Source organism: Oryzias latipes, chromosome 13 (assembly GCF_002234675.1).
Source record: "Oryzias latipes chromosome 13, ASM223467v1".
NCBI classification, from domain to species: Eukaryota; Metazoa; Chordata; class Actinopteri; order Beloniformes; family Adrianichthyidae; genus Oryzias; species Oryzias latipes.
In genome coordinates, this window is record NC_019871.2 from 3,026,541 (window position 1) to 3,054,277 (window position 27,737).

At 44.4% G+C, this 27,737-nt stretch overlaps 1 protein-coding gene across 2 annotated transcripts; it reads right to left on the reverse strand.

Moving 5' to 3' along the window:
- On the reverse strand, nucleotides 1-27,632 carry LOC101159840 (RAS guanyl-releasing protein 1). 2 transcript variants are annotated; one of them, XM_011482207.3, is made up of 17 exons: nucleotides 27,178-27,632; nucleotides 20,118-20,293; nucleotides 17,282-17,393; nucleotides 17,029-17,091; nucleotides 16,790-16,921; nucleotides 16,509-16,650; nucleotides 12,613-12,786; nucleotides 12,367-12,483; nucleotides 10,454-10,729; nucleotides 10,300-10,380; nucleotides 10,013-10,117; nucleotides 9,780-9,889; nucleotides 9,550-9,700; nucleotides 9,434-9,470; nucleotides 3,916-4,047; nucleotides 3,653-3,840; nucleotides 1-843 (listed from the first exon to the last, which is right to left on the reverse strand). In XM_011482207.3, exons 1-17 carry the CDS (start codon nucleotides 27,192-27,194, stop codon nucleotides 745-747), a joined length of 2,112 nt encoding a protein of 703 aa, XP_011480509.1. In that variant the 5' UTR covers nucleotides 27,195-27,632; the 3' UTR covers nucleotides 1-744. The 2 variants fall into 2 exon arrangements, with proteins under 2 accessions (XP_011480509.1, XP_020563686.1); XM_020708027.1 differs by lacking the exons at nucleotides 20,118-20,293; nucleotides 27,178-27,632 and having other exon boundaries at nucleotides 16,790-16,917; nucleotides 17,282-17,329.
- Nucleotides 27,633-27,737: the final 105 nt, after the last annotated feature.

Consider the following 27,737-nt stretch of genomic DNA (forward strand, 5'->3'; position numbering starts at 1 on the left):
CAAGCTTTTAATCTTTTATTTTTTCATCCGCTCTTCAGTTTGTTTCACAGATTTCTGTCAACATCTCTCAACAGCTTCTTCATTTTTTTTTTCATTCCCCATCTATGATGACAGAATCGGGCCCACGTGAGGCCCTCCCACCACCGCGCTTGGCAGTTCTTTTTGGGGTTTTGATCAAAACCCTTTTTTATTTACTGTTGAATACAATCTAATCCAGCTAAAAAAAAAGAGCTGCTTTGAAAGAGATTTATTCCTGTTTGTCACACACAGCTCCTGCGTTTCGATCAGAACGTCTTCCTCTGGTTTGTATATTCATTTCTTTAAAAAGTACCACAACAGAATTGCTCTTCTTTTCACCCAACAGCATGACCCAACCCAAAGCCGAGTAAATAAAAGCAGATTTTGTTTCGTCTTGGCCTCAGTCTCTTGAATTCATGTCCACAGTCTTAGCTGCCAAAGTGAAGTCTTTTATTTTCTGCCCTGAAAGGATCAAGAAAGAGTTTGAGATCTTTAGCACCAGAAATCCAAGACACACCAGCTCCACAAACAAACAGCCGTTCATAAATTATTGAGGAAATGTTTCTCCGAAGGTCGACGATCAAAAATCCACGGCTCAGCTGGACGGTCCAGGAAGTCTGTTCGGGAATGCTGGTGTTCCACAGCCAAAGAGTCCGAAATCTGATGAGTTTTAGTTCCGGTTTAGTCAGAAACACGGCGTCTTCGTCCGCGCACGGAGAGGTGCGCTCAGTCCGGCTCTCTGCTTTTGTCTTTGTGCAGGTCCATCTTCTGCAGCAGAGAAACTGGGATGGAGACTCCTCTGGTTCTCTGTGGCAGCGGGTTGACCTGCAGCACAAAACAACCTGCTGAACCTTCTGCATAGCTTCCAGTCCACCCTTAGAGCAGATGCATTCCAGCATCTGAGGAGCTTCAGAAAATGGTCAAAAGTAGGGGGGGTTGAAGGTCAGGAAGATTAATCTGTGCTTTTATTTTTGGTGATTCCTGACTTAGGCCTAAAGGCCTGTTCACACGGGACGATATTTGCCGACGTTTAACGCCTCGTGACTAAACAAAGGGCACCAATGTGAGTGTGCACACCGACGCGAAAAAACGCCACGCGTCAAAGCGTCACTTTTTAAAAAACGCCTCGGGTTCGTTTTTTTGGTTTGACGCGCTGCATCGAAAACTATACGACCAATGAGAATGGCGCTTTTGCACACGTGTCTGGAGCTTCTGAAGTTACAGTAAAACACAACTTGGGGGCGCTCAAACACAAAACTGCCTTGCTGAGCACACATACCAGCGAAGAAGATATATGCCAAGTGTTTTCATGTTTTCTTTGTTTGATTCTGACAATCCCGTAAATACTTGCTCTCTTCTTCTGAGTGAAAAGCGACTTTAAGAAGCGTAAAGTTGCGCAGCGCCACCTTGTGTACAGGAGTATTTCTGTTTACATTAAGCGCCATCTAATGTCAGGGAATGAAATTGCATGTTCACTCCACTCATCGTCAGCGAAAAACGCCTGGGTGTGAACACAAAAAACGTGGCGAATAACGCCTGGCGAATAAGGCCTGGCGAACATTCGTCCCGGTGTGTACGGGCCTTTAGTCACGACTGTCCTCATGGGTGGAACCGGGCGGTCTATGGGTGAATGACGGCCAAAACCAAATGGGCCTTGGGGGTGACCTTCATAAAATATCAAGGTCATAGGCCGTTCAGTGAGCCCGTAAATTAAAAAAGGTCCATGCACGCTTTTCCACGGGAGACAGGTGGTATCAAACAGACGTATGGGTAGGTAAAGGTGAAGTAGGTGAGACGCAGGTGTGTCCTATGATTTTTATCATTTCACAACCCCACTAAATCTAGCGGACTGTGCGAGGAGCCTGTTAGCGGCGTTTACGCCATGACCGTCTGCGCGTAACCTGACTGTGGAGCTGCGTTCACACTGCTATCGCCAACGCACCTTCAGGCGACCCCTTCCAATGAAAAGTCTATGTAAACACGCGTGAGTGCACGTTTCAGGCTTTCCTGTACACAACTTTTGCATTCACGGGTAGCTACACACATTTTTACGACTGATTTCGGGCTCTACATACAAAACAGTAGAGGTGGGATTATATAAGATCACTTCCTTCTGCTCCTTTTCAAGCAATAAATCAAGCTGTACTTGACTTTACTTAATGATCAATTCATTTAATTAAGCAAATGTGATTTAAGTGTCTTTTATTTTGTTTTATTTTCCGTTTTTTAAAATCTATGCATCATTTCTGTAATGAGTTTGATAAATCTGTGTACATTCTTTATTGCTTTGACTAGGATGCTTGAAATCAATCAATAAATCAAATCAAAGCGGCGGCCATTTAACGAGCGCTGAAAGTTAAATCAGGTTCCTATAAGTTTCTTCAAGTGAAATTTACGACCTTTTTAAAAATGAAGACTAATTTGTCAGCCTATTTCCCATTTGATTCATTTTTTCCTCTTTTAGATTGGAGGCCTTGATTCTTATCGTGCTGTCTGTGCCGTCATGCTTTGGTGGGCTTCTTTTTCTTTTCTTCTTTTTGGAACAGAAAGGTTTTTTTCTGTTCCATTAGTTTCTGAATTTTTTAATAGAAAATAGTATTTCGGGGCATCAAATTTTGCTGTTTGAAAATTCAAAGGTTTCAAAAATCTGATGAATCAGGAAAACGTCCGTACCCCAGCAGAAACCTGCATACACCTTGAACTTTGACCAATCAGGAACTTGGTACGGATGAACTCCCTTTTGAATCATGGAGGTGCCAACTGTTCAAATGTTGATCTCGGAGGAGACTTTACTATTTAATACTACCAAATCTGGTCGCTACCAAATCTGAGACCCTGATTGGTCAAAGTTCAACTGGTTTAACTTCAAACCCAAATTCAATGGCTCTTGCTCGTTTCAGCTTTTCATCGGAAGTGGCTGCTTGAACGCCTAGCTTGAGACGCGCCCGCGCTCCTCTTAAGATGCAGTCTCTCCTCTCTACGATCCTCCACGGGTGCGGAGGCAACCTGAAGACCTGCAGCGCCTGTACGGGTCAACCCCCCCCGCTCGGGTGCATGTGACCGCAGCTTTACGCTGCAGTAAACTTTTACATATCCGCCCGTAAACCTGATCATCAATGTTATGTCCCAGGACGTTTTTCTTTTTGTGGTTCTCCTTGCAAATATCAGTGTCCAGGAGGAAGTCCCGCCTGGAGTCACACCTGCTATAAAAGGTACCAGGAAGAAGACCCAGGGAGGCTCGTTTGACATCTCCCACCTCTCCCAAAACCAGCTATATGGAGTTTAGAGTTGTTATTTTGGGCTGGGTCCACTCTGAAGTAAATACTCTTATAGTCCAATCAAAATAAATTCTCTTAACCTGCTTTAAGTGTGCTGGCTTTTGAGACTGGAGAGGAGATGGCGCCTCATTTTTGTGTTGCGTCCTCTTTGGGACACTAAACAGGGGGGGTGGGGGGGGGGTAACAATCAACCAGCCTTTAAATAAAAAAGAAAAGCAGATTTTTGGTCTGTTTTTAGTTTGCGCTTCCTCTCTTGAAATCAGGACGCTTTTTGTTGAAGACTTCGAATCAAACGTACTTTTGGGAAAATGTTTTGAAAGAGTCCTCAGCCTGGTCTGTTTCGGGTTCCTTCTCACCCTTCTTTCTGGAGATGCATGGACAACAAAGTTGAGGCGCTCTCCCCGTTTGTCCCTCTCGGGCGTCCAGACCCCTGGTTCCGTCTGAGTGGAGCGGTCCGACAGCATCGAGTCATCTGTGTTGTTCCCCCTGCTGCTGTTTTCAGTCTCGTTGCTTTGGGGGAAAACGAAGGTCTCGTCCTCGGAGCCTGACAGGAAAGGTGAGAGGCCCGGTGAGGTCGCATCTCGGCACCGTTGTGTTTGGGATGGGATGAAATACTCACTCCAGCTGTTGCCCTTTGCCTTGGAGTCAGGGGCAGGGGTGCAGGGACAGGAGCCGCTGGTGTTTTTGTGTTTCTTCAGGCACTCCATCCTCACCAGGTCTCTGCAGTGTTTGTGACAGTTGATGCCACAGTCTGGGGCAACAAGGGAGGAAATGCTCAGACATGCCGGTTCCAAGGCTTTACTGATGCGCTTCAACTTTATTGTTTCACACAGTTTTACCCTCTTTGATTCACTAGTTGAAAAAGTCTTCTTCTTTTTTATTTGAGGGTTTATAATTCATTTAAAAAGATGTTTTTCAGCGAGAAATAAACACATTCAGTGAAAAAGCAGCAGAACAAACGTCTTGCTTTGTTCTTGAGAGCAAACGTCTTTCAGGTCAGGACATTTGGTTTTTTTATGAGAAGCTGGAGAACATGACTTCTGAGAAGTCTGCAGTCGCTCTTCCGCTGCAGCGCACGTGTTGATGCACAACGCCGAGCAACAACAGAACCGACAGTTGGCGAGGTCGCCGAAGACCAACCCCAAAACCTTTTAGGGCTTTTAACATGTTTCTGTGGCATTTTTCTGATGATGGATATTGATTGATATTTATGAGGAGAATTAGGATTAAAATGGCATTTCTGTGAATCAGGAGCAGACGGGAAAAAATCGTATTGATGATGTAAATAAAAGACGTCTGGGAACGCTTTGGAAACACATCAAAAGGCAAGCACAGCTACAAACTACACTTGACAAAAGGTCAAAACAAATTAAAACAGAAAACAAGATTTTTTTGTTTTTTCTTTGGTTATAAGTGAAATAATCTGCCAATAGAAATAGAAGAATTTGTCTCAGTAAGATTTCCACAATAATTGACCCTTTAAAGCCAAAATAATATTGATTTTAGCTCTAAACATCCCTATTTAGGTCTGCTTCTTGGAAATATTATCTCTTAAAATAAGCATGTTCGGTCAAAAAAGCGAGTTTTGTTCTCTGTAACCCATGTGCTATCTTAGGCACTTTACCATTGGGAGTTGGGTCATCTAGACCCACTAGACAGTGCTCTGAACCTTTTTTCTTCAATGATTTGTGATCTTCACTGGTGTCCATGGATTACATGAAATCCTCTCCACCTTTATCCACCTTTGTCATGGTAGGGAGAACATGTCAATGTAAGGGTGGGGTCATCTAAGGTAGCACAAGGGTTAAGTTGTATTTTTACCCACACCTCCCAGATATGTCCTATGTTAACAACAGTCTGAAAATCATCCTAAAATAAGACTAAAATAACAAATGTCAACAAACTTTCTCCAGATGAATCTGATTTTTTTTTTTGGTGTCCCGCTAACCACCCGGAAATATGACTTCTGCTTAAATATATGATGTAGAGTCACATGAACTTCTTTCATCACAGATGTTGCTTAAAATTGGATGTTTTCAAGATAGAATGACTCAAAAGTGCTTTGTAAAACCTGGTTTATTTGTAGTGCAGTCTCATTTTATCACAACTGCACTAAATCTGGCTTCATCTTGACATTCTGGTCACGTGTGAACACCTCCTGGACCGTCAGAACCACTGTTTTATGGTTTGAAAAATGGCGGAAATGCATGTGAATGTTCAGAGGTTGAGAGATACCGTCTAGATATAGTCGGGCTCACCTCCACACATAGCCTGGGCTCTGAAACTCAGTCCTTAGAGAGGGGTTGCAATTTCTACCACTCTGGAGTTGCTCATGGTGAGAGGCGGCGGGCTAGTGTGGGCTTACCCGTGAGCCCCCATTTTAGCCGCCAAGTGTTGGAGTTCCCCCAAGTGGACGAGAGGGTCATGTCCCTCCGCCTTCGGGTGGGGGACAGGTCTCTGACTGTGGTTTTGGCTTACAGGCCGAACAGCAGTTTAGAGTACCTGGCCTTCTTGGTGTCTCTCAAAGGGGTACTGGAAAGTGCCCCAACAGGGGACTCCATTGTCCTCCTGAAGGGCTTCAATGCCCATGTGGGCAATGACAGTGTGACCTGGAGGGGTGTGATTGGTAGGAACGGTCTTCCCGATCTGAACCAGAGTGGTGTTTTGTTACTGGACTTCTGTGCTCGTCATAGTTTGTCCATAACGAACACCATGTAGGAGCACAAGGGTGTCCATCAATTCAGGTGGCATCAGGAGACCCTAGGCAGGAAGTCAATGATCGACTTTGTAGTTGTATCAGGCGACCTTCGGCCTTGTGTCTTGGACACTTGGGTAAAGAGAGGGGCAGAGCTGTCCACCGATCACTACCTGGTGGTGAGCTGGATTTGCTGGTGGGGAAGGAGGCCGGAGAGACCAGGGAGACCCAAACGCACTGTGATGGTCTGCTAGGAACATCTGGCTGAGCCCTCCCTCAGGGAAGTCTATAACTCCCACATCTGGGAGAACTTCAAACAGGTACCGAGGGAGGTTGGGGACATTGGTTCATGACCAGAAAAGGGTAGTTTGCCCTCTCTCTGTGGGTGGGGTGTCCCCACTCCAGGAGGAGGAGTTTAAATATATTGGGGTCTTGTTCACAAGTGAGGGAAGACTGGAGCATGAGATAGTCCGGAGCCCTCCTGGACGCCTCCCTGGGGAGGTATTCCGTGCATGTCCCACTGGGCGGAGGCCCCGGGGAAGACCCAGGACACGGTGGACAGACTACCTCACTCGGCTGGCCTGGGAACGCCTCGGGGTCCCCCCAGAGGAGCTGGAGGAAGTGGCCTGGGAGAAGGAAGTCTGGGCATCTTTGCTTAGACTGCTGCCCCCACGCCCCGGTTCCGGAAAAGCGGAGGACGATGGATGGATGGCACTAAATGTTTTTTTGCTGCTTGTGTTTGGTCAACTTAGGTTTTACTTTAATTACACAGACTTAAATTACTGAGTTGATTTCTCGTTTCTCTTCAAAGAAACAAACATTTGAATGAAGTTCATTAAAAAATTGTTTTTTCCTGTTTTTTCTGTCCCATTGAATGCTTTTAACCTGCTTTTATTTTGAATAACTTTTTTAGCTTTATTTAGTTCCTCTGGTTCTCATTCAAAGTAAAAAGTCGACATATTTATTTAATTTGCTGACAGAGTTGAAGGTTTCTCTTCTGAGTTGTCATGTTACAGCACATCAGCTCTGGTATCAGTGATTAACACTATGAGATCTTCTATTCTTTCAGAGCTCACGTTGTAATTCAAAGGATATTCTAAAGAAAGTAACTAAAAGTACTCATGTAACGCATTTCAACTTTTAGAGGCTGATATTGTGCGATAAGGTACATAACGGTTTTCCGGTTCGACAGTAAACTCTGCATTCTTCTCCAAGTGACATGTGAAACCATTGGCCTGTCAGCCCAGCTCAAAACTGGAGCAGGAAATTGTTGGTAAACAAGTAAACAAAACAAAGGAATTACAGTTTGGCAGTGGTCCAGTCATCCAGGCATGGTCCAGAACTTCATCTCATAAAGTGGAACTAAATACTTCTAAGTGACTAAAACGGGATCAACATCAATTTTTTTGATTGAGGCTAAAAATGGTCGACGCAAATCTGACTCGCGTAAATTGTCGAGATCTTAGATCGTTAAGTCGACCCGTGCAGAGAAAATGCTTTTTCTACACGAATGCTGCAGGTCGTAGTGAACACATATACAACACAGTAGGGTTAAGTAAGGGGGAATTAGGTGAGACGCAGACGGGTTGTACAGATGTTTGGTTTTTTTTCAACCCCCCCCAAATCCTGCGGACTGCATACGGAGTGGAATTGAGGAAATTAGATCCAATTTGTGTGGTCAACTCTTTGGCTGTGTCCGAATTCCCCCCCAGCTTCTACATAGTGCACTATGTAGCGCGTTAGCCATTTTGTAGTGCTGTCCGAATCTACAATTCCAAAATCAACTGAACTAGAAGTGCCCTAGTGTAGCTCGATGCTCACTAGATCTGTGAATCTAGACCACAATGCAATTCGTTGGAACAAATTTTGCCCAAAAAATGTATTATTTTAATAAACCATCAACGTTTTTGTCTTCAGAACACAGTGGACTCATAAATAATTGTCTTAAGAAAATCTCATTTCAACTAGATTTTGACTTTGTGAATTCGATGACGTCATATCAACCAAAAAAATAAATAAATAAAGTGGTGATCATGGTGTTTGAATTGCTTTTAAAATTCAGGGCACTACATAGTAGCACTATATAGTTTTATGGTAGTTAGGGGTTAGAGAGGGAATTCAGACACAACCTTAATGTATTACGGGCTTCCAGCAATTGTGTGCGGTTAGAAAAGGGCCAGTACTCGCACCTTAAGGCCGTGTCGCACAGCCACTGCGCAAATTCTGCGCATATCGCATGGATTGAAATTGGTCATACGCGAATCTGACTGGAAGTTTACGGGAGATTTTCACAGATGCATCACAAATGAACCACGCTAAAACCACAGAAGTCGATAAACCACGCAAAGAACACATCAATCTACTTGGAACATGAACCGTGTGTGATTGTTGCGCTGTTTATTTGCAATTCAATCGTGTTTTTTGTGTCAATTACGTCACTCGAATGTGATATGTGCAGCGTATACGTGATGAAGTTATGTATCAGTGGTACACGCATGTATAGTCAGTTGGACATCCGTGGAACTGCCGTGGAAAGACACAAATTTGCATACACATCTCCCAAAAATTACGCAAAATTGCGTAAGATTTACGTAAAAATTGCATTTAAACTACGTGAAATAAGCGTGTAATTCTCAACCCACTAAAAAATTATGAACAGCTAAAAAGCCGAATTCACATAAAAACCCGTCAGCCGAAACCCTCGACGGACATCTGCGCAAATCGACAAACGCAAGAAACATTTGTGAATGACGTGTAGCATGCATGGACCACGAAAGACCAAAATGTCATACGTGGAAAATGCAGAAAATGTAGGTAGTAGCTGTGTGACACGGCCTTTACTGACAATATGTTGCATAAGCACACAGCAGTAGCCGTATGTCACGTATGTAACGTCCATCAGCCTTACCAACACTTCATGACACTCACACTCACATAATGGTACGTTCCACTTTTATGGCGTCCTTTGCCGTGGCCGTACGAGCCTCAAGGGACCTGTTAGACACACTTAAGATGCAGCCGCTCCTCCACGACCCCCACAGACCCAAACAACCTAAAAACCTGCAGCACCTGACTAAGGCTTAAGTCAGTTTAGTGTTCAAGTTGAAAAACTATTTTACGGACTTTCATTGGTCTAATGGAGCCTTTTTTCTTAGACTAAATGTAAACATTTTGAAGCGCTCTGACTTAGAAAGTTGGATTTTTCTGCTTCAACTTTCTTCTTCATTTCGTCTTCATACATCTGTCTCTCTCTGCACTTCTTCATGTCTTTGTTTTTTTTTTAGTTTGGTCCCTTTTCTCCTAATAATTGTGAAGCTTCAGAATGCAGGAAAAAGGTCAGAACACGCAGGAAAACGCGACCTCACGCAAATGAACGTCTTTTCGCAACAGATTCTCTGGGCCTTCCCGTCAAAGGTTAATCACGTGTCCTCTGTTTCCTCACCTTTACAGTGGTATCCTTGTTTAATGACACCCCAGAGCTGGAAGAAGGAAAAGGTCAGAGGTCAGGTTTAGGCTTGGAGGAGGTGTCGACTCTTTCACCGAATGAGGCGGACTCACAAAGCCGCCGCAGGTGTCGCAGAAGGTTGGCCGCTTGTAGGTGATTTCGTGGAAGTTGTGGGCGTCGTTGAAGTTGTAGCCCAGCTTGGCACACACCGACATTCCCCTCATGAAGTAAGAGGTGATTTCCTCGCGGCTGATCTGCCCCTCCCTGCGCAGAAGAACACGTGCTGGAGCAAAAGGCGGGAAGGTGACGGTGAAGGTCGGGCGTTTCCTGAGGCCTCCCTCACCTGTCAGTTTCTTGAGTGCAGAAGGAGAAGGGGAAGTTGGAGGCGATCTTTTCAAACTCCTCCAGTGAAATGTAGCCCTCCTGGTGGGGGTCGTAGTTTTTCATGATGGACTGCAGGGGGCAGCAGAGCGACAGGAGCTCCATCAGAGACCACAGTTCTGCTTTATTTTGGCCCAACAATGAGGAAGTGAAAGTAAAAGGCGGCGGCTGCGGCTTCAGGCGTCGCAAACTCACATCGACCATCTGCTTGACGTGTTTGGAGATGGTGTCGGGGTCCAGCCTCGGGGTGACCCCTGACCCCCACTCTGCCACCACTGGGGCTTTGACTGGAGCTGCAGGCTGGATCAACACAAGCAGCCATGAGGCCCAGAGGAAAGAACACACCCACCACATGACACACCTCCCCAACGTACGGCGCTTTGATGTGCTCCAGCAGAGAGCTGGAGCGTCTGTTTCGATGATGTTACACCCACAGAGAACAAAACAAAGCCAGCCAAGAGCGCACCGGTCGACCTTCTCACCTGAATCTTGGGGTTCTTGGGTTCCTTGGTGTATGAGAGCTCATAGATCTCATCCTCGGTGTAGTACAAATCTAGAGAGAGCTGTAGGAACGCGAGAACACGAGTCAGGACGCTCTGTAGCTCCAGAGATCCTGAAAGCAAAGGTTTTTTGTACCGTGAGCAGATGCAGAAGGTCTTTGTTGGCCTCGAACGGCGGCTTGCAACTGTGGATGGCCAGCAGGTCGTTGATGTTGCTGTACAGGTGCTGCAGCTTGCTCAGGTTGATCTTCTCCTCCTCGATGTAGTCCGGCATGGCCTCATTGAGCGAGATCAGGTCTTTCAAGTGGACGCCCAGGATGGGGACCTTGAAGCCTTTGCAGTCGTTGTAAACCCGGCGGTAGTTGCTGTAGTTGCTGCGCGAGGAGAGCAACTCTGTCATCTCACTCAGAGCCTGCAGGGAGATCAACAGAGGAGAGGAGAAGTCGAGGACTTCCTGTTCATCTGAGCTTTCATCTCCATTTCTCACGGAACCTGCGAGCCACCAGTTTCAGTGTTTTCCTGAACTGAAGCCTGTTTTTTAGAAAAAGCACACAGTAGCAGGTAAAAAAGCCGTCAGCAGGCGGTTTACAACCTGCAACTACCCATACGAGTTCTGCACAGTCCCATAGGCATGCATTCTAATCATCTATATTATTGGGTTGGTTGTAAAGTCCATCTCTAAACAGGTTCCAGCTTTGACGCGTCTCCTTAAATGGCCCCGAAGGCTTTGTGTGGGTTATTTTCAGGCGTTAATCTGCAGAAACTGAGCCCTGTTTGTGATCAGCTTCTCTGGTTTACAGATTCAGAGTAAAATGTATTAATTTCTGAAAATAGTCTCAAACTTTCCAGTCTTGACTGGAATCAAAAATGTGACCGTTTCAGCCGGTAGAGGGGAGCAGGTCAGTAAAATATGAACAGGGCAGATTATTCAGATTATTTCCAAATATAAAGCATTTAAAAATAAAATATAACACATTTAAGGGAAAAACTGTACATTATGATGAAAAAATATACCTTAAAATTTGCTGGAAAAGACAGACTTTTGAAATAAGGTACAACAATTAGATATTTCCTGTTAGAAAGCCTCATTTGAAACAATCTGACCCTCTGAGGACGTTTTGGCAAAATCATTCAGTTTATATAAGCAAAAAAACGAGAGACCTTTGTCATGTTTGGTTTGTGTTTATCACGAACAGGGGCTTTAATGGATCAACGTTGACATCACTCTGCCTCTAGCCTCAAACCCCCAACCTAACATTAGCGGTGCAACAAAAATGGCGAGCAATGTCGGAGAAATCCAGCCGTAAAGTTTAGATCCAGATTCCAGCTCAGACGAGGAGAACAAAGACGTTCATGGATCTATTTGTCTGCAAGCGCGTGATCAGAATGGAGCAAAGCAGGGAGCTGGTGGCTCAGCAAAGCAGCTTCTACGTAATTAATACAATCTTTTTTCATCTCAATGATTCAAATAAAGAAATAGTCAGAAATTATATAATAATTTTCATAAATATGATCAAATAAAATACCACTAGAACATGTTAAAGACGCCAAAAACATGTGGGGATGGGTCTTTTAGGCACATAATCCGGTTTATACTGCCCTCTCCTGACAGAAGCTGTGCAACTACAGCTATTTGACACGACTTCCTCACATTTCTTTTGAGTAAAAATGCAAAGGAGGCTTTTTGTGATTTACAGCAAATTGCTTCACCTTTAAAAGCACAAGATAAAACATGAGCTCAGCTTTGAGAGCGACATTCAGAGCATCAGAAGTTGAATGTATTGTATTGAACTTTGTGCTTTGAAATGGATTTAGTTAAGATGCACTTTCTGTATGAATGTTTCTCATAAAGGAATGGCAAAATAAAAGACAAAAACATAATAATCTTAGGTTAACATTGTGAAAGGTTGCTCTAGTTTTTCATCAAATACCTCATTAGTTCTGCGAACTGTTAAGATGCTAAAGACAGAAATAGGAGGCAAATCCAACATTTTCAAACCCCAGGAGTGTTCAGCACCAACTCAAGGTTGTGTGTAATATTTCAAATACCTTAGTGACGTCGGGGGGCAGCAGGTTAGACGTGTCTTTGAGGCGAGAGATTGAACTGTGACAGAGGCCTCCAGTTACGGCCATTAGAGTGTTAAAGTTTTGCAGAGATCTCAGTTTCTGCAGAGGAAAAGGCAAAGTAAATAACTGCAGGGCGAGGACGGGAGCACATGAAATCATGTGCTCGGCAGTACAGTCAGAGTTCCCGGGCTGCCGCCGGGGGCGGCTCTGCACCAGCAGAGGGTTTACCTGGGCCACATGGATGAACTTGGTGAAGACCTGGGCTCTCTGCTGGGCCGTGTGTCTGCTGAGGATCATCAGCTGGACCCACTGGGAGACGCCGTTGCACATCATGACCGACCGCTCCAGGGCGGGGTTGTCTCTGACCGAACCTCGCACCACGTAGCTGCGGTAGTCCATGAACTGGAGAAAAAAAAAAACACACACACACAAAAGAGATGTCCAATTGGAAAATAAAACAAAAGATCAAAACACAACACAGAAATGACCCCGTCGTTATTCACAAACGCGTTAGTGACCAAAACCATTTACTAGTACCGTATAAATAAGGAGGGAATGGAAGTTTTTCATCATTAAATGTATTTTTTTGGGATTGTTCCACTAAAAAGCTGTGAGAAAACTTAAAAACAAATCAGAAACAGAACCAGAATAGCTGCATTGTCATCGTACAGGTACCACCAGATTTAGCAGCAGGTCCCTCGTGCAAAAAGACTGCCAGAACAAGAAATGTGGGGGAAAATTCTGCCTGAATTTAGAACCGTCTCTGATGACCTGCATCGCCTCACAGTGGACATCAGGTGCTGGACACTACCTTTATGTCTCGGCAGAGAGCAGCCAGTCGGTTGGTTGGGCTGTTCTTGGGTCATTGTTGCAGGAAATTTGAGAGGTTGTTAACATTCATTATCAAGTCACCAGTTTTGTCTCCAGTCCGTCACATTTAAAGCCTAAACTGTCCTTACAGGTGGACACGGACCGTCTGTGGGTGACAAATGGTCCAACCTGTACGGGACACGCGGGTGGTCTTCACGAAAGGTCAAGGCCATAGACCGCTCAGTGTACCAGGAGAGGGTCATGCAGGTTTTTTTTCCACAGTAATGGCGCAGGTAAGTAAAGGTCAGCAGGTGTGTTTTACTTTTTTTAGTTCTTTTAACTCCCCCAAAATCCCTCCCCACGCTCGAGGAGCCAGGTAGTGTCGTTCATGTGAAATACGTGCACACTCCTGACTGTTAGAAATGAGGAAATCAGATAATCAGAGTGCAGTTTGTGTGCACACCCCGTGCGTGCAACCTTTAGGCTGTCAGCGCTCACACCTTACTAAAGACGAAAATGTGGCGTAAGGACACCGTACGACAGCATCACACGCACCCAAAAGTGTGTTTGACTTCCATTTGCCGTATGTATACTTCACGATCCACCTATCACTACACGACAATGGTACGTTCCGTACGAGCCTCGAGGGAACTCCCCTTAACGTGAGCCGCTCCCCTCCAGACCATCCAAAAACCTGCAGTACCCGTACAAGTAAGGCTTTTCTTTCATAGGAGGCTAAATTGTCTTAAACAGTTTTCCGTTATAAAGAAGTGACAAATTGGAGTCAAATTGGAGACTCTTTTGGGATGTATAAGAGAGCCAGGTTAATTTTCACAGCTCTTTAACCACTTAAAACAAAGCAAAACATCTTTCACAATAAAAATGTCACAATCCACAGAGTAAAAAAAAAAAAACCTTATCAACTCGTGAAAAATTGGTTTAGGGTTATGAAAAATTAAAATTCACACCCAAAAATGTAAAAGCAAAACAGATTTTGCTCATTGTTGAAATCAACACGGAGATTATTTTCTTTAAACATGTCGATCCAGCTGCAGATTCCACGTAAACATTAAGGTAAATAAACCATAAGAAACATTCGTGTCGATGCCACAGGAAGCCCTTTTTTTTAAGAGGTGAGCTAACAGGAAACGCTAGCTCCCACTGAGCAGATGTGAAACCTGTAAGGCTGGACTTTCATGGATTTTAATAGCTAGTTTTTAATTGTGTTGAAAAAAAAAACTTTTTCGTTTTCGACGGTCCTAAGAGTTGAACCTTATAAAACGGCTTATAAAAGCAAATCTACGGTGGCCCTGAAGATCCCGATCATCAAGAAAAGAAAAAAAAAAACAACGTTACAATTTAGAAAAATACATAAATTCAGAAACCAAAACTTGAAAAACAAATTTGAAAAAAACATTTCGGAAAAGAAAAGTAATTTCCAAAAAAACAAAACGAAATGTTAAAAAATGCAATGACAAACCGAATAAAGGAAGATCGCTGATTGGATGATGACGTCCAGCATCGCTTTGTGGTTAAAATGGTGGAAAAACGTCATCATCCAATCAGCGATCTTCCTTTTTTCGGTTTGTCATTGCATTTTTTAACATTTCGTTTTGTTTTTTTGGAAATTACTTTTCTTTTCCAAAATGTTTCATGATTTTATGCTGTGGAATTATGTTTCGTTTTCTAAAATACATCGCTGTTTTTTAAAAATGTGTTTTAATTGTTGTTTTGATCTTTATAGTGTTTTTGCGTCGAGTGATCTATTGCTGGGATCTGAACTTCAGGGCCACCGTACAAACCCCGTCCATCCACTCTTTTCTTGTCTTTTCATCTATTTTCACAGAACACCGAAGAGTTTCCGCTGCCTCGAGGACGTGACACGCTGCTCCATCGCAGGCCTTGCGTTCACTCTGAAACTTTTGAAAATATCTGAGCATTCTGTAAATATAACTAACAGTTGATTTTAGACGAAAAGGTGGAACATTCCTTGTGCATTTGTTGTGAATCTCTTACACAGACTCACAGATAAAAACCAGTTTGACAATAATGTTGACAGTAAACTCTGAAGGGACTCAGCTGGACGGACAGCACATGTGTGTCCCCATGTTTATGGTAAAGACTGAACTCAGCTGCCTTAACGCTTTGAACTCTTTTGCATTCCTCATTACCTTATTATACTTTTTTATACTTTTTTTTTTTATCATTAACTTCCCCAAGAGCCGTGACGACGAGCGACCCCCAAGCTGAGACACAGGGGCGGGGGCAGCCCGTTCAACCATTTATTGGTTTAACTGGGATAAATATATTGATATTTGTTGCTATTGGTTTATTTTCCAAGTAATTCTGGTGCTCTACAAATAAACTAACATTTTAGCAGGAGAGAGTTCATGTGGAAAATTTCCCATTTTTCAGACGTTCGTGTGTGTTTTTTTCCAAACTGGACGGGCATTTTCCGATTATTCCAGCACCGCACGAACGCAGCATTTCTCTAAATTTGCGTTTTGGCCAGAGGGACATCAACCCATCGGCGCAACCGGCGCTAAAATAAAAACAAAAGCCACACATCTTGAAAAAAATACTCCAAAATGTTCTGTTTTAGAAGATTTGAGTCAAAGTTTTAGTGTGTTTTGGCCCAGATTCCATGTTATTAGGCGGATTTGCATTTGCTCCTTGAGTCAAACAGTATGCCCACCCCTGCACTAAAGTCCCTAGAAGTTGAAGGCTTCCTTTAAAAAAAAAAAAAATTGGTAGTTTAATAGCTTAACATGTTTTGGGTTTTGTAGTTTACTAAATCTGGTAATGATTTCTTCAAACTAATCATAGTCATATTATTCATAAAAAGCTCCCTGTTCTGGTTATGGGAATTCGCAGAATTAGCTTGCTTACGTTTATGGTCCATATTTCAGGAACCAACCAATAAAACATTTGGGCGACAAACAGAAACCTGGTGATGCCTCATTAGGTAAAGTCAAACTAAGGTTGTGTCTGAATTCCTTCACTTCTCACTACATGGTGCACTTTCCAGTGAGTTTGCCATTTTTCAGAGATGTCCAAATGGACATTTCCATAATCGAGTGCCCTGGAAATGTCCCAGAAGTCTCTGCGAAAAACTAGTGTCCATCAAAGGTCACTGGATTGGCGAATATAGACCACAATGCATTGTGTTTTCATTCATTTATTTTGCAAGTTTTCATGATCAGAAGATTTATAAATAATCAAAAATCCAGCGCACTAGCTTCTCCCGCTCTAAATAGTGTTTTAGTAGTGAGGGATTAGGGGGGGAATTCGGACACAGCCTTTGTGAAACTTACTGAAACGTTACAGAAGTTCTTAAATTCCAGGTAACTGAGATGTTCCGCCATCTCGTCTGGCTCCATGTGGTCGAAGATCAGAGACACCTTCCTCTTCTTCACACATGGCGAGGGGGCCTGGGAGATGTTCACGCGAGGGTTTCTGGGAAACCCGATCAGAGAAACGGGACAAAAATAGACAAATGTTCTGTTTAGGGGAAAACTTGTTGAAGTTGTCTCCACGCGAGCCAACGGCTGCTCCGTCGCTGCATGGGGGCGACTCAACTGACAACATGACTCACGAGCAGGAGGTGTCGATGAAATGCGAGTGGATCTTCTCTCTGTCCAACTGCACCAGAGCCCACAGGTCCCCCATGGTCTGCTCCAGGAGGGGGTCCACCTCAAACACGGCTGGGAACTGGCTAATCCACTGCCTTGCCCCGAAGCAGAAGACAAAACATGTTTACTACTCGCGGGCAGAGCAGGACACCTGTCCGGTGGTGCTCCGTCTGTCCGCGCCGCGCCCGGTGACCTTACTCACCTGACAAGGTGGCAGATCTGCGCCCGCCTGCTTCCCCTTTTGTCGGAGGGACAATCCTTGTAAGTGAGGTAAAGAGTCAAGGATGGAAACAACCTGTTGGTTGTGAGCAAGGGTATAACCTACAAATCTGCTTTGCAGGAGGCCAAAACAAAGCCATGCCTGTTTCCTGATCTGATTAATCAACAGGAACATGTGACTGGAGGCAGTTCAGCAGCGGAGCCCGGGTGCCATGCTGAGCAGCAGGGAAGGATATAGAGCAAGAAGTTTCTGGGCAAACATCTGAGACGGCACCACCCAGCTGTGCATCATTAGGGTCATGTGGACCAACTGGGAGCCTCTTGGGCTGGAAATCTTTCCCTCCGAATCTGCAGTGGAAACACAGCATGCATTTGTTCAGCCATTTCAAGAGCTCCCAGACAGATTGTGGATCCCTGGGTCCTGCAGCTGTAACTTTGGCGCATTAGTACGTGAGGCAGACTGTGTGGAGAAAACATACTTGGGCTTGTTGTGGTTTGTCAATAAATGCATCCAAATTTTCGGGGCTGATTGCATCACAAAGAGACTAAACGTGTTCGTCAGACACTGCCAAATAAAATCCCCGTCTGAGGTTTTCATTTGGAGAAAAAAATGGATGAACCCTCTTAGCTCCATAAAGGTTGTTGCATGAAAGCAGAAAAATGGTTATTAAGAGGCGAGACTTGAACTTCCTGTTTGCTGCAAATTTGCAAATGCAAATAAATACAGTTAAACCAGTTTACCAGTTAGCCTCTAGTTATTACACAACAGTCAGTTCTCCCTCACCGCAATTTAGAGAAACCAACATCGTCTGATTTCAAAGTGTTGTTTCATGTCTGCACTTGGATTTAGCATCACGTGTTACCATCCTTCTGTTCATATTCACCTACAGATTACACGGAACATTGTTCTTGAATGGGGTGGGAGACCCTGAAACTTTAGCTTTATTTTTTAACGTGCATACTCAATGGCCCTGTGGTACAGTGATCACCCTGAGACTGGGACGTCGGGAGTTCAAATCCACAGGTGAGTTATCTTCTTCAGCTTTTACCTGCAGGGGTCGCCACAGTGAATCAGCTTCCTCCATCTGTCCTCTGCATCCTCTCCTGTATCCAGAAACCTCCTCCTTGGTCTTCCTCTGGACCTCTAGCAGCTCTACACTCAGCATCCTTCTACCGATAGATTCGCCGTCTCTCCTCTGGACATGTCCCAACCATCTCAGTCTGGCATTATCTCCAAAACCTCTAACATGAGCCGTCCCTCTGATTTCCCTCCCAAAGAGAACCTCAGCATCTTCATCACTGCTACCTCCAGCTCTGCTTCCTGTCTTTTCCTCAGTGCCTCTGGGCCCAACAACATGGCTGCTCTCACCACACTTTTCTACACTTTTGAGCTGAAACTCTTCTTTTCTCCACACATTCCAACCTGCTTGCACTCGCGTCTTCACTTAATCAAGTACAGTCCAGGATTAAATGCTACATTGAGAATGATCAACACACATGAACGCTCCGTTATGAAAATGAAGGGGTTAAACATACATTTAAAGGTCGTCCAGCCTGCTATCAAAACGTTTTAATTATTGTTCCATCGCATTTGTGGGCAGACACAACTTTTTAAATTGGATTTTTTTCAATCTTAGTTTAAATGAGTGCGTTAGTAAAGTGTGTCTTTGATTGACAGGTGGGCGGACTCGATAAAACTGTCACTTCTCTTTATTCTGCCCATTTTGGGATAACAGCTGAGCTGGGCGGAGTTAATGCAAGTCAACATGGCTGATCCACTAAGGCCTGGTTTGCATTTCATAGTGACATGTAACCGCTTGGGTCGCGTTGGCCACAAGGTCATCGGAAGGTCATTCACGATTGAAATTTTAAGCCCGTAGCACAATAGCATTCATTTGATGCCATTTAACCTATACCTTTTCTTTGAGTGAATAGAAGACGCAATGGCCAATAAAACTCATCCCATGTTTCTGAAGTTAAGGTCGCCATTACTGGATTTTGAATACGAGAGGGATTGGACGTAATTTTCTTTCTGATGCAGTTCCAAAACATTAAAAAAAGCGACGTTTTCACAGCACATTTACTTTCTAAAGCAGCTAACTTCTGCTATATTCGATGGAGTTACAGAGCCAGTGGTAGTTCTTTTTTAATTTAACTATTATTTTAAAGTATACTTATTTAAGGCTTTTAAAATACAAAAGCAATAAATAAACCTGATGTACCACCTACCTTGTCTGCACCATTAATTACAAAACTTATTTGTATGGATGCAAACATCTTCAGATATGAAAAAGGACAAAATAATCTTTATATACTGCTTATAAAACACAGAATTGCAAAGAAATCTATAGCTACATCCCTATAAATAAAATACTAAACCACTGCAATGCTGGACACAATTGCGTCATCAGGTGTGTAATCGCAGACAGTCGTAGGCAAATCCGCCCAACCATAGTACGGACCAGACGCACGATTGTGGTAGAGGCGCCGTACGATTGATGCGATGGCCGATCGCTATGAAGTATGAACCTGGCACAAGGCTGTCCGAATTCCCACACTACTCCCCAACGCCTAAAAGATTTTATCACCATACAGTACCCTGGATTTCAACGTAATCTGGACACCTGCTCCCTCTAGTGGAAGGATGCTGCACTGCGGGGCAGAAAGCTTGCTTCAAATTATATCCAATGGGTTTTTCAGGAAAGTTTGGATCGTACTGAGACAGGGGTCTCAGAAATGTGTGTATGAAAAATAATCAGAATGGTTATAAATAGCTGTTTGCGTTTTATTAAGTCTGAGACTCATTCATGTTGTGAAGAAATGTTTTACCTCCACACACAAACTCACACTGGAGCTTGCAAGAGCAAGAAGTGTTTCTGGGCTTTGGAGTCACAAACTGCACTGAGAGGAAGTCTTGAAAAAGAGGTAAAGAGGGTTTGTAAACTATCTGGCTTCTGCAGCCAAACGCAACAAAGGCTGATTGTGAGGGTTGCCCTTTATCTCCCTTTCCCTGGCCGCTCTGTTACATAAGCCCGTGTTGATGAAGAGCGGAGACACATGACAGAGACGGACCGATGCAGTGCAGGCAGCGCTGTATGAGCTCATCCAGGCTGGCCGCGGTGGGGCTGGGAGCGGGGCTGGGGCTCTGCAGCACCCTGCTGATGTCCTGAGGACTGGGGCATGTGTTCCTCCTCCGCTGGACCGCCTTCCTGCCCCTCTGCACCCCGGGAGTCTCCACATTGGATTTCCTGAGGACAGGAAGCACAGACACAGAGCATGAGCTGCCTTAGAACGTGTGTGATGAGATGAGGCGATGCAGGTCAGCTTCTGAGGAAAAAGGTTGCTCCTCACATCTGATAAGGAGCTCCTCTCTGCACTGACTTGAGGTGTCAGGCAGAAGCAGAACAGCTGAGCGAGTGTCTGTCTGTCAGCCACAAGCAGACAATTACATTCTTGTGTTTCATGTTTGCCCCCGCCACAATTTGTGCCTTTGACCACACAGAAGTCTATCTTTGACAGATTCAAGTTTATGCTCACACCTTTGGCAGATGCTGGACCTCAAACCTTTTTGATTTTGGTTGTTTCAAGATTAAATCTATGCTTCCTCTTTAGATCTGGGGTGTAGTTGTGCAACTTCTGACTGTATTTCACAATAAAATTCAGAAAAACACAACTTTTACAAAACAATTAAGATTAAAAAACCCAAAAAGGGTTTGATTTCCACTTTTTCTGTTGAGGAAACCTATTGCACCACATTCTTTTTACCGAAACTGACAGCAGCACGTGTGCAACCTTTCTCTAAAAGACACTAGCTGCTTCGCCCAATGGTGAGGGTTTTGCAACGCTGCGAAACCATCGGCCGCTGTGCTGTAACTAAAAAAGTGACATTACCAGGAAATGCTCTGAGTTCAAAGAACTGGCAGAGAAGTTCCTTGAACGGCCAGACCTACATCCCCTTCTGCTAACCTGCGAGCGCAGCTCATTTCCCCAGCCTTCTCACACACGCGCGGGCCTCACAACGCAGCAGACGGCCATTTTCCAGCCCAATCAGACTCTCTGGTTGATGTAAAACAAACACACTCATGCAGGCGCAGCGGGTGGCTCTCAGCGTGTATTTATGCCGCCAGCAGCCCGCATGTGCAGCTTCGACGCCACCTCCCCCCCCGCTGGAGTCCGACCGGCGCTGACCCTGAGCCCTGCACCCTCGCAGGGCAGGTGGCTGCTTTTCTGCTGAGCCACAAAACTGCGCCGTCGGCCTCCTGAATCGCGACCGTCGACACGGCGTGTGCACGCGTGAGGGCAGGTGGGTCTCACAGGCCGACACCGCCGGCCATCACCAGACAAAGCTCAGAATCTGCACATCTGAAGCTTCTAGGATGGGACTTCCACGGTCTGTTTGCATCGGCACATCTTTCTACGACAATCTGCAAAGTCTTTTGAGAGCTGAAGAAGACACTGAAGTGCTGCAGTTCTGAAAGTGGAACCCTCCTCCCCTTACTTTCTCAGCTCCATCACGCATGTCTATCCCTTTGAGGAAGTCAAGCATCAAGTGTTTCTTGCGCCCAGTCATTTTCTCCAGGCCCAGGAAGGCCGCGCTGCTGCTTTGTTCACGATGGACTTTCCCTGCGCAGTTTCGGGCCGCGCTGATGAGTCACGTTGGCGGTTTGACGGATGTGTTTCTGTTTTTCTGTCCCTGCAGGTAGCAGTGGGCCCCCTCACTGTACAAACTGTGGTCATCGAGTGAACCGACAACAGAAAAACAAGAAGCTGCCGTGGGTTGTTTGTTGTCAGTGTCCCTCTTCTTCTCTTCGTTCTTGTCCTTCGTCAGTCTGTGTTTTCAGAACGTTTCGTTTGCTTTTCTCTTCCCACAGTCACCGACTGCTTGACCAGAGAGGCGTTTTATTCATCTGTTGGGTTCATTTTTGATCGTTTCACCGCGAAACATAAAGCACATCTGATTTCCTTATGAATCCTTCCACTCCTTTTTCCTGGAAGTTTCAGCTTCTTTGAGTTTCTTCTTGAGTTTAGACAACAAACTCCACTGCCAGGGAAATGTAGTTATTACTACGGATTGTTTAAAATTGTTTCAGAGAATTGGGTATTCTTAAATTCCTTTGAAAGGTTGGCAGCCATGAGTTTTAAATCGAAATCCACGTTCTTGTTTCTGATGAAAATGGTGTTTTTAACGTGTTCTGGTTGCATTTTGCTGATGATGGAGACCATGCATTAAGAAAATGAAGCCTAAAATGGCATTTCTGAGGATTTCTTTGTTCAAATCGTTAAGAATTGTTATCAAGTCAAATTCATTGAATCAAATATCTTCTGTGACAGAAAGAGAGCAGGAAAGAGAGTGTAAACAAAGAGCTCTCACTTCTTGTAGTTGTATTTCTTATGAACTCCTGCCGCTCTGCAGGAACTATGTCCTAAAAAAAGACAGGTTTTTTGGGGATTTTGGCTGAAAACGGCATCATCATAATAATAAATCTCACTCTGGGAACGCTTTGAAAATAGATCAACAGGTGATCGGAGTGGACCTTAAATGAAGATGTTTTTTGGATTAGATAAACAACTTTTTGTTTAAATGCTTTGCCACGTTTAATTTACATTTTTTCTTAAAAGCACATTTAACAATGGATCAATTGAAGCAGCAAAGCAGCGTTTCTTTACTGCATATATAAAACATAAACATATATAATTACATATATTAATTGAATGTCTAACTCTCCAAAGTTGATACATCCTTGTATTAATGTATAACTGCTGATTGTTTGGTTTTGTGCATTTTCATGCTTTGTTTGCTTGAAATAAACAATTTCAGATCAAAAAAATCAAATATAGAGTTTTTATAACATGATTTTCAACTACTTCATCTCACGTTTGACTGTTTTTAGTTCATATGTATGAGAAGCACATGGATGACAGCCAAGTCCTGCCTTCCGCTTCTAATCTAATTGCTAAAATGTTTTAGCGTTGACACCCTTGTCAAAAATGACACAAATCTGACTTTTTTCTTGGAATATTCTCCAGTGGTTTTTCCGTTCCAAGTGATGAAATTAGGTGGAGTTAAACGGTACGATGGGAATTAGCGAGAGAGCGCGGTTTGAAACAAAAACGTACTTAAAGTACGTCCAGCGTGTCAAAACCTTTTCAATGTTCAACTTTTTTTCCCCCTCAAATTCCTGCTTTTGTTAGCTTTTTGCTTTATTGAGTCGTGTTTTTGACTGGCAGGTGGGCGGAGTCAACAAAACTCATTTTTCTTTGTCCTACACATTTTTTTGCATAACAGCTGAGGTGGGCGGAGTTATGGCAGGTCAATACGGCTGACCCACTTGTGTCAGAAATCCCTCACTACTCCGTAAAAAGATGTTACAGTTTGGGACGATCTGGTGCCCTGGATCCTAACGTAATTCGGACTCATGCTCACGCTTCTTATTTTTCATTTAATGGCTAGTAAAGTAAAAACATTCATTTATTTCGAATGAATGTTTTTTGCCAAAGTAAATTTTTTTTAAGAAAGATCAATCAAATGCATTGCATTGTGGTCAATATTTGCTAATGTAGTGAGCATCGATGCACTCAGGTTTTTCGTAGAGACCTTGAAGTTTCCAGAAACTTTGGAATTGTAGATTTGGACATCCCGAAAAAACGTTGAGCGCCCGATATAGTGCACAATATTGTGCGGATATACACGAATGAAAGTTGGTCATACCTGAATATACTTGGAAAATGAGAAAAGATGCAAAAAAAAACGTGAATTGCGTGAAATTTACACGAATCACAGATGAACGATGTTAAAACCATGGAAAAGGTACGAATAAACCACGCAAAGACCAAGTAAACAAACATTAAAAAGAGGAACCGTGCGTGATTGTTGCGCTGTTTATGTCTCTATATCGCCGAATACGCAATACAAAAGTTCTACATTGTTGCTCCATGCATGATAAGTCCGTTAGACACAAATTTGCCCAAATCACGCACAAGTGTGTAAGATTTCCGTAAAAGTTGCGTATATACTACATTAATAATGAGTAAACGGCCTAATTCGCAACCGACCAAAAATATGGAAACAGCTCAAAAAATCTCCGTCAACTGTCGACGGACATCTGCGCACAAATGGACAAATCCAAGAAACATTTATGAATTACGTATATAACGCATGTTTCTCGAAAAAATTCAGACGGGGAAAATGCGCAAAATAAATGTAGGTAGTGGTTGTGTGACACGGATTTTAGGTTAAATCCTGTTCACCGGTTTGCCCGGTGGTCCTAAATGAACTGTGGCGTCATGCAGCCCAGAGTTTTTCTCTTCTATTGGAGGAAATTCTTTTCCACTTTAAGTTGAATGAAGTTTCTGTTTTGCGTCAAACATTATCTTTTTCTTGTTAAAGGTCTGTCGTGTTCTCATGAGGTTCGGCTGTGGGACTCAAACCTGCGACGCTCAGCTCCACGGGCTGAGGTCTCTGTGAGGTCACTGGGCCTCTCTTTTCTGGTAACATTCTGTTCGGCGGTGACGCTCCGCCAAAGCCTGTGGCTTTGTGTCCCTTTCTGGGTGCCCTTTAGAGCCGGTCGGCTCGGTTGGGGTGAATCTCCCCTGCTGTCGGAGGCCGTTTCAAACGCGCTGACGGGGAAATGTTCTTCACGTCTAAACGCCATCAGGGAAATCCCCCCCCCCCGCAGAGTGCTGAGCAGGTAGCAGCGTGAATGTCAGAGCTCTGCTCTCTGTGGTCTGTTGTCACAGCGGCCTGCAAAGACATGCAAATCCGAGAACAGAGGCGCCGCTGTCAGGATTTGCATTTTACTTTTTAATAACTGGGAGGCTAAAAATGACTCCAGTGTGTGCGTGGGAGGACGGTCCACACACCAGTCCTCTTTCCTCTTCCGCCAACCTTTTTCTATAGAAACCTTTCAGGAAGCAGCTTTCCTCTTTTTGACCCCCCCCCCACACACTTTTCCCATCCTGGTCAGGACTCCTGGCTGCTGATCCCCTCTCCCTCCCTCTGTGCTGGAGGGATATGCAAATTCCTTTCTTTCTTTCCTTAATTGATTAATTAAAGGCCAGGCTCTTTGAAGGCCTCGCTTGTGTGCTCCCCCCCCCGCCCCCATCCCCCCTCCATCACAGCCGGCCTTGTTCCCCCCCTGCATGATGGGGACACTTTTTTTTTCTTTTTAAAGGCTCCATAATCGTTGCAGCGAACATCGTTCAGGCCTGCAGATTTGTTTGGATGTGTAAACGGTCAACAGCCTGACTTTCTGGACACTCTGTTGCACAAACATGGGGGCGAAGGGGGGGGGTGTTTTTCCCACTCGCTGTGCCCGCTCAGGTGGGCCGCCTTTAACTCGGAAAGCACACACGTCTATGTCAACTTTTTTACTCTCGTTCCAGGCAATCTGATAAGAGCTGTGGCCACAACTGCAGCAGCAGCGAGCAGCAGCTGCTGAAAACCACAGCCAGTGTTTATCTGATGAAAATCAAAGGCGAGCTGACTCACAAAAAAATAACATTCAGCAACGCAACAAAGAAGCAGAGAGTGAAGATCTGAGGCCGACACGCGTCAGGTCAGAGGTCAGCTGTGTCTGTGCCTGACACAGACCCACTTCAGTTAGCGGGACACAAGTTTGATGGCTTTTAGCAGAAACAACAACGATGCTGCCTGAAGATCCTCACACCTAACTGCAGCTTCAGTGCAATATCACTGCAACATCACTGCAACTTCACTGCAATATCACTGCAACCTCACTGCAACTTCACTGCGATATCACTGCAACATCACTGCAACTTCACTGCAATATCACTGCAACTTCGCCGTAACTTCACAGCAACTTCACTGCAGCTTCACTGCAATATCACTGCAACTTCACTGCAAATTCACTGTAATATCACTGCAACTTCACTGCAATATCACTGCAACTTCACTGTAACTTCATTGTAACCTCACTGCAACTTCACTGCAATATCACTGCAACTTCACTGTAACTTCACTGCAACTTCACTGTAACATCACTGCAACTTCAGTGCAACATCACTGCAATATCATTGCAACTTCACTGCAATATCATTGCAACTTCACTGCAACTTCACTGCAATATCACTGCAACTTTGCCGTAACATCACAGCAACATAACTGCGATATCATTGCAGCTTCATTGCAACATCACTGCAACTTCAGTGCAACATCACTGCAACACAATTGCAATATCACTGCAACTTCAGTGCAACAACACTGCAACACAATTGCAATACAACTGCAACATCACTGCAATATCACTGCAACTTCGCCGTAACTTCACAGCAACATAACTGCAATATCATTGCAGCTTCATTGCAACATCACTGCAATTTCAATGCAACATCACTGCAACACAATTGCAATATCAATGCAACTTCAGTGCAACAACACTGCAACACAATTGCAATATCACTGCAACTTCACTGCAACTTTACACAACCTCACTGCAGTTTCAGTGCAACTTCACTGCAACATCACAACAATATCACTGCAACTTCCCCCGCAATTTTACTGCAACTTCACACAACTTCACTGCAGCTTCAATGTGTCTTTACAACAAATTTACTTCAACATCACTGCAACTTCCCTGCAATTTTACAGCAACTTCACTGCAACTTCTTTAATTCACCTTTACTGCATCTAACTCTGTTGTATTGTAACTTCACTATAGCTTAACTGCATTTTTTTTACAGCTTATTAGGTTTCAATGCAACTTCAAAGCAAATTTCGAGCAATGAATCAGTTGTCTCACATTTACTGCCACTTGATGTATTTCATTGCAATTTTACTTCAGGCTCCTGCAACATCCTGCTACTTTCTTGTCACTTCAATGCAACTTTACAGTAGCTTCACTTCAGAGCAAATTCATTGCAGCTTTACTGCAACTTACTGTATTTCATTGCAACTTCACTTTACCCTCACTGCAATGTTACAACAACTTTACTGAAACTCTAGAGGGAATCGTTGCATTTTAAACAGCAGCTTCCATTTACTCCAGGTTACTGCTTTTCATTGTTACTTCCCTGCAATACAACTGGAACTTTAATGCAACTTCGGAGCAGATTCAGTGCAACTTCACCGTAATTTCCCCGCAGTTTCATTTTGACAGCACCTTCTGTTCTTTACCTCTTGGGTTTGTTCATTGCAGAGATCCTCTCCTCCTCCACTGTCGCTCTGCACGGGCATCTGAGCGTGTCTCTACAGCTCCATGCTGGACCCCACTCCTCCTTCTGTTTCTCCTCCTATGGGCCCGGGACAGCAGCAGCAGCAGCAGCGGCAGCAGCAGCGGGCACAGCACAGAGAGCTGCTGTGGTTGAGGGTCTGCTCACATAGCAGCCGTGGACTGAAACTCCTCGCCTGCTCTCTTTGGCTGTCACTTGGCCCTCCTCGCTCTCCCTCCCTTCTGTTCTGCGCGTGTTTCTGAGGAGGCCTATCAACCACAGATCAGCAGCTCTCAACGCTGCAGCTTCCTGCTCTGCTGCAGAGCTTCGCAGGCAAAGACGGCCGCTCAGGCCCGGTCCCCTCAGCACAAACAAGTCAGCATCTTAAATGGAGGAACTGGCTCCGGCAGATAGGGGAACTCACGCCAGTTTCTGTTTGTGTGTGCATGGGGAGGTGGAGGTGGGGGGAGGTGACACCAGTAAAGGAGGAGAGGAGGTGACATTAGCACAGCAGGCCACACCTCA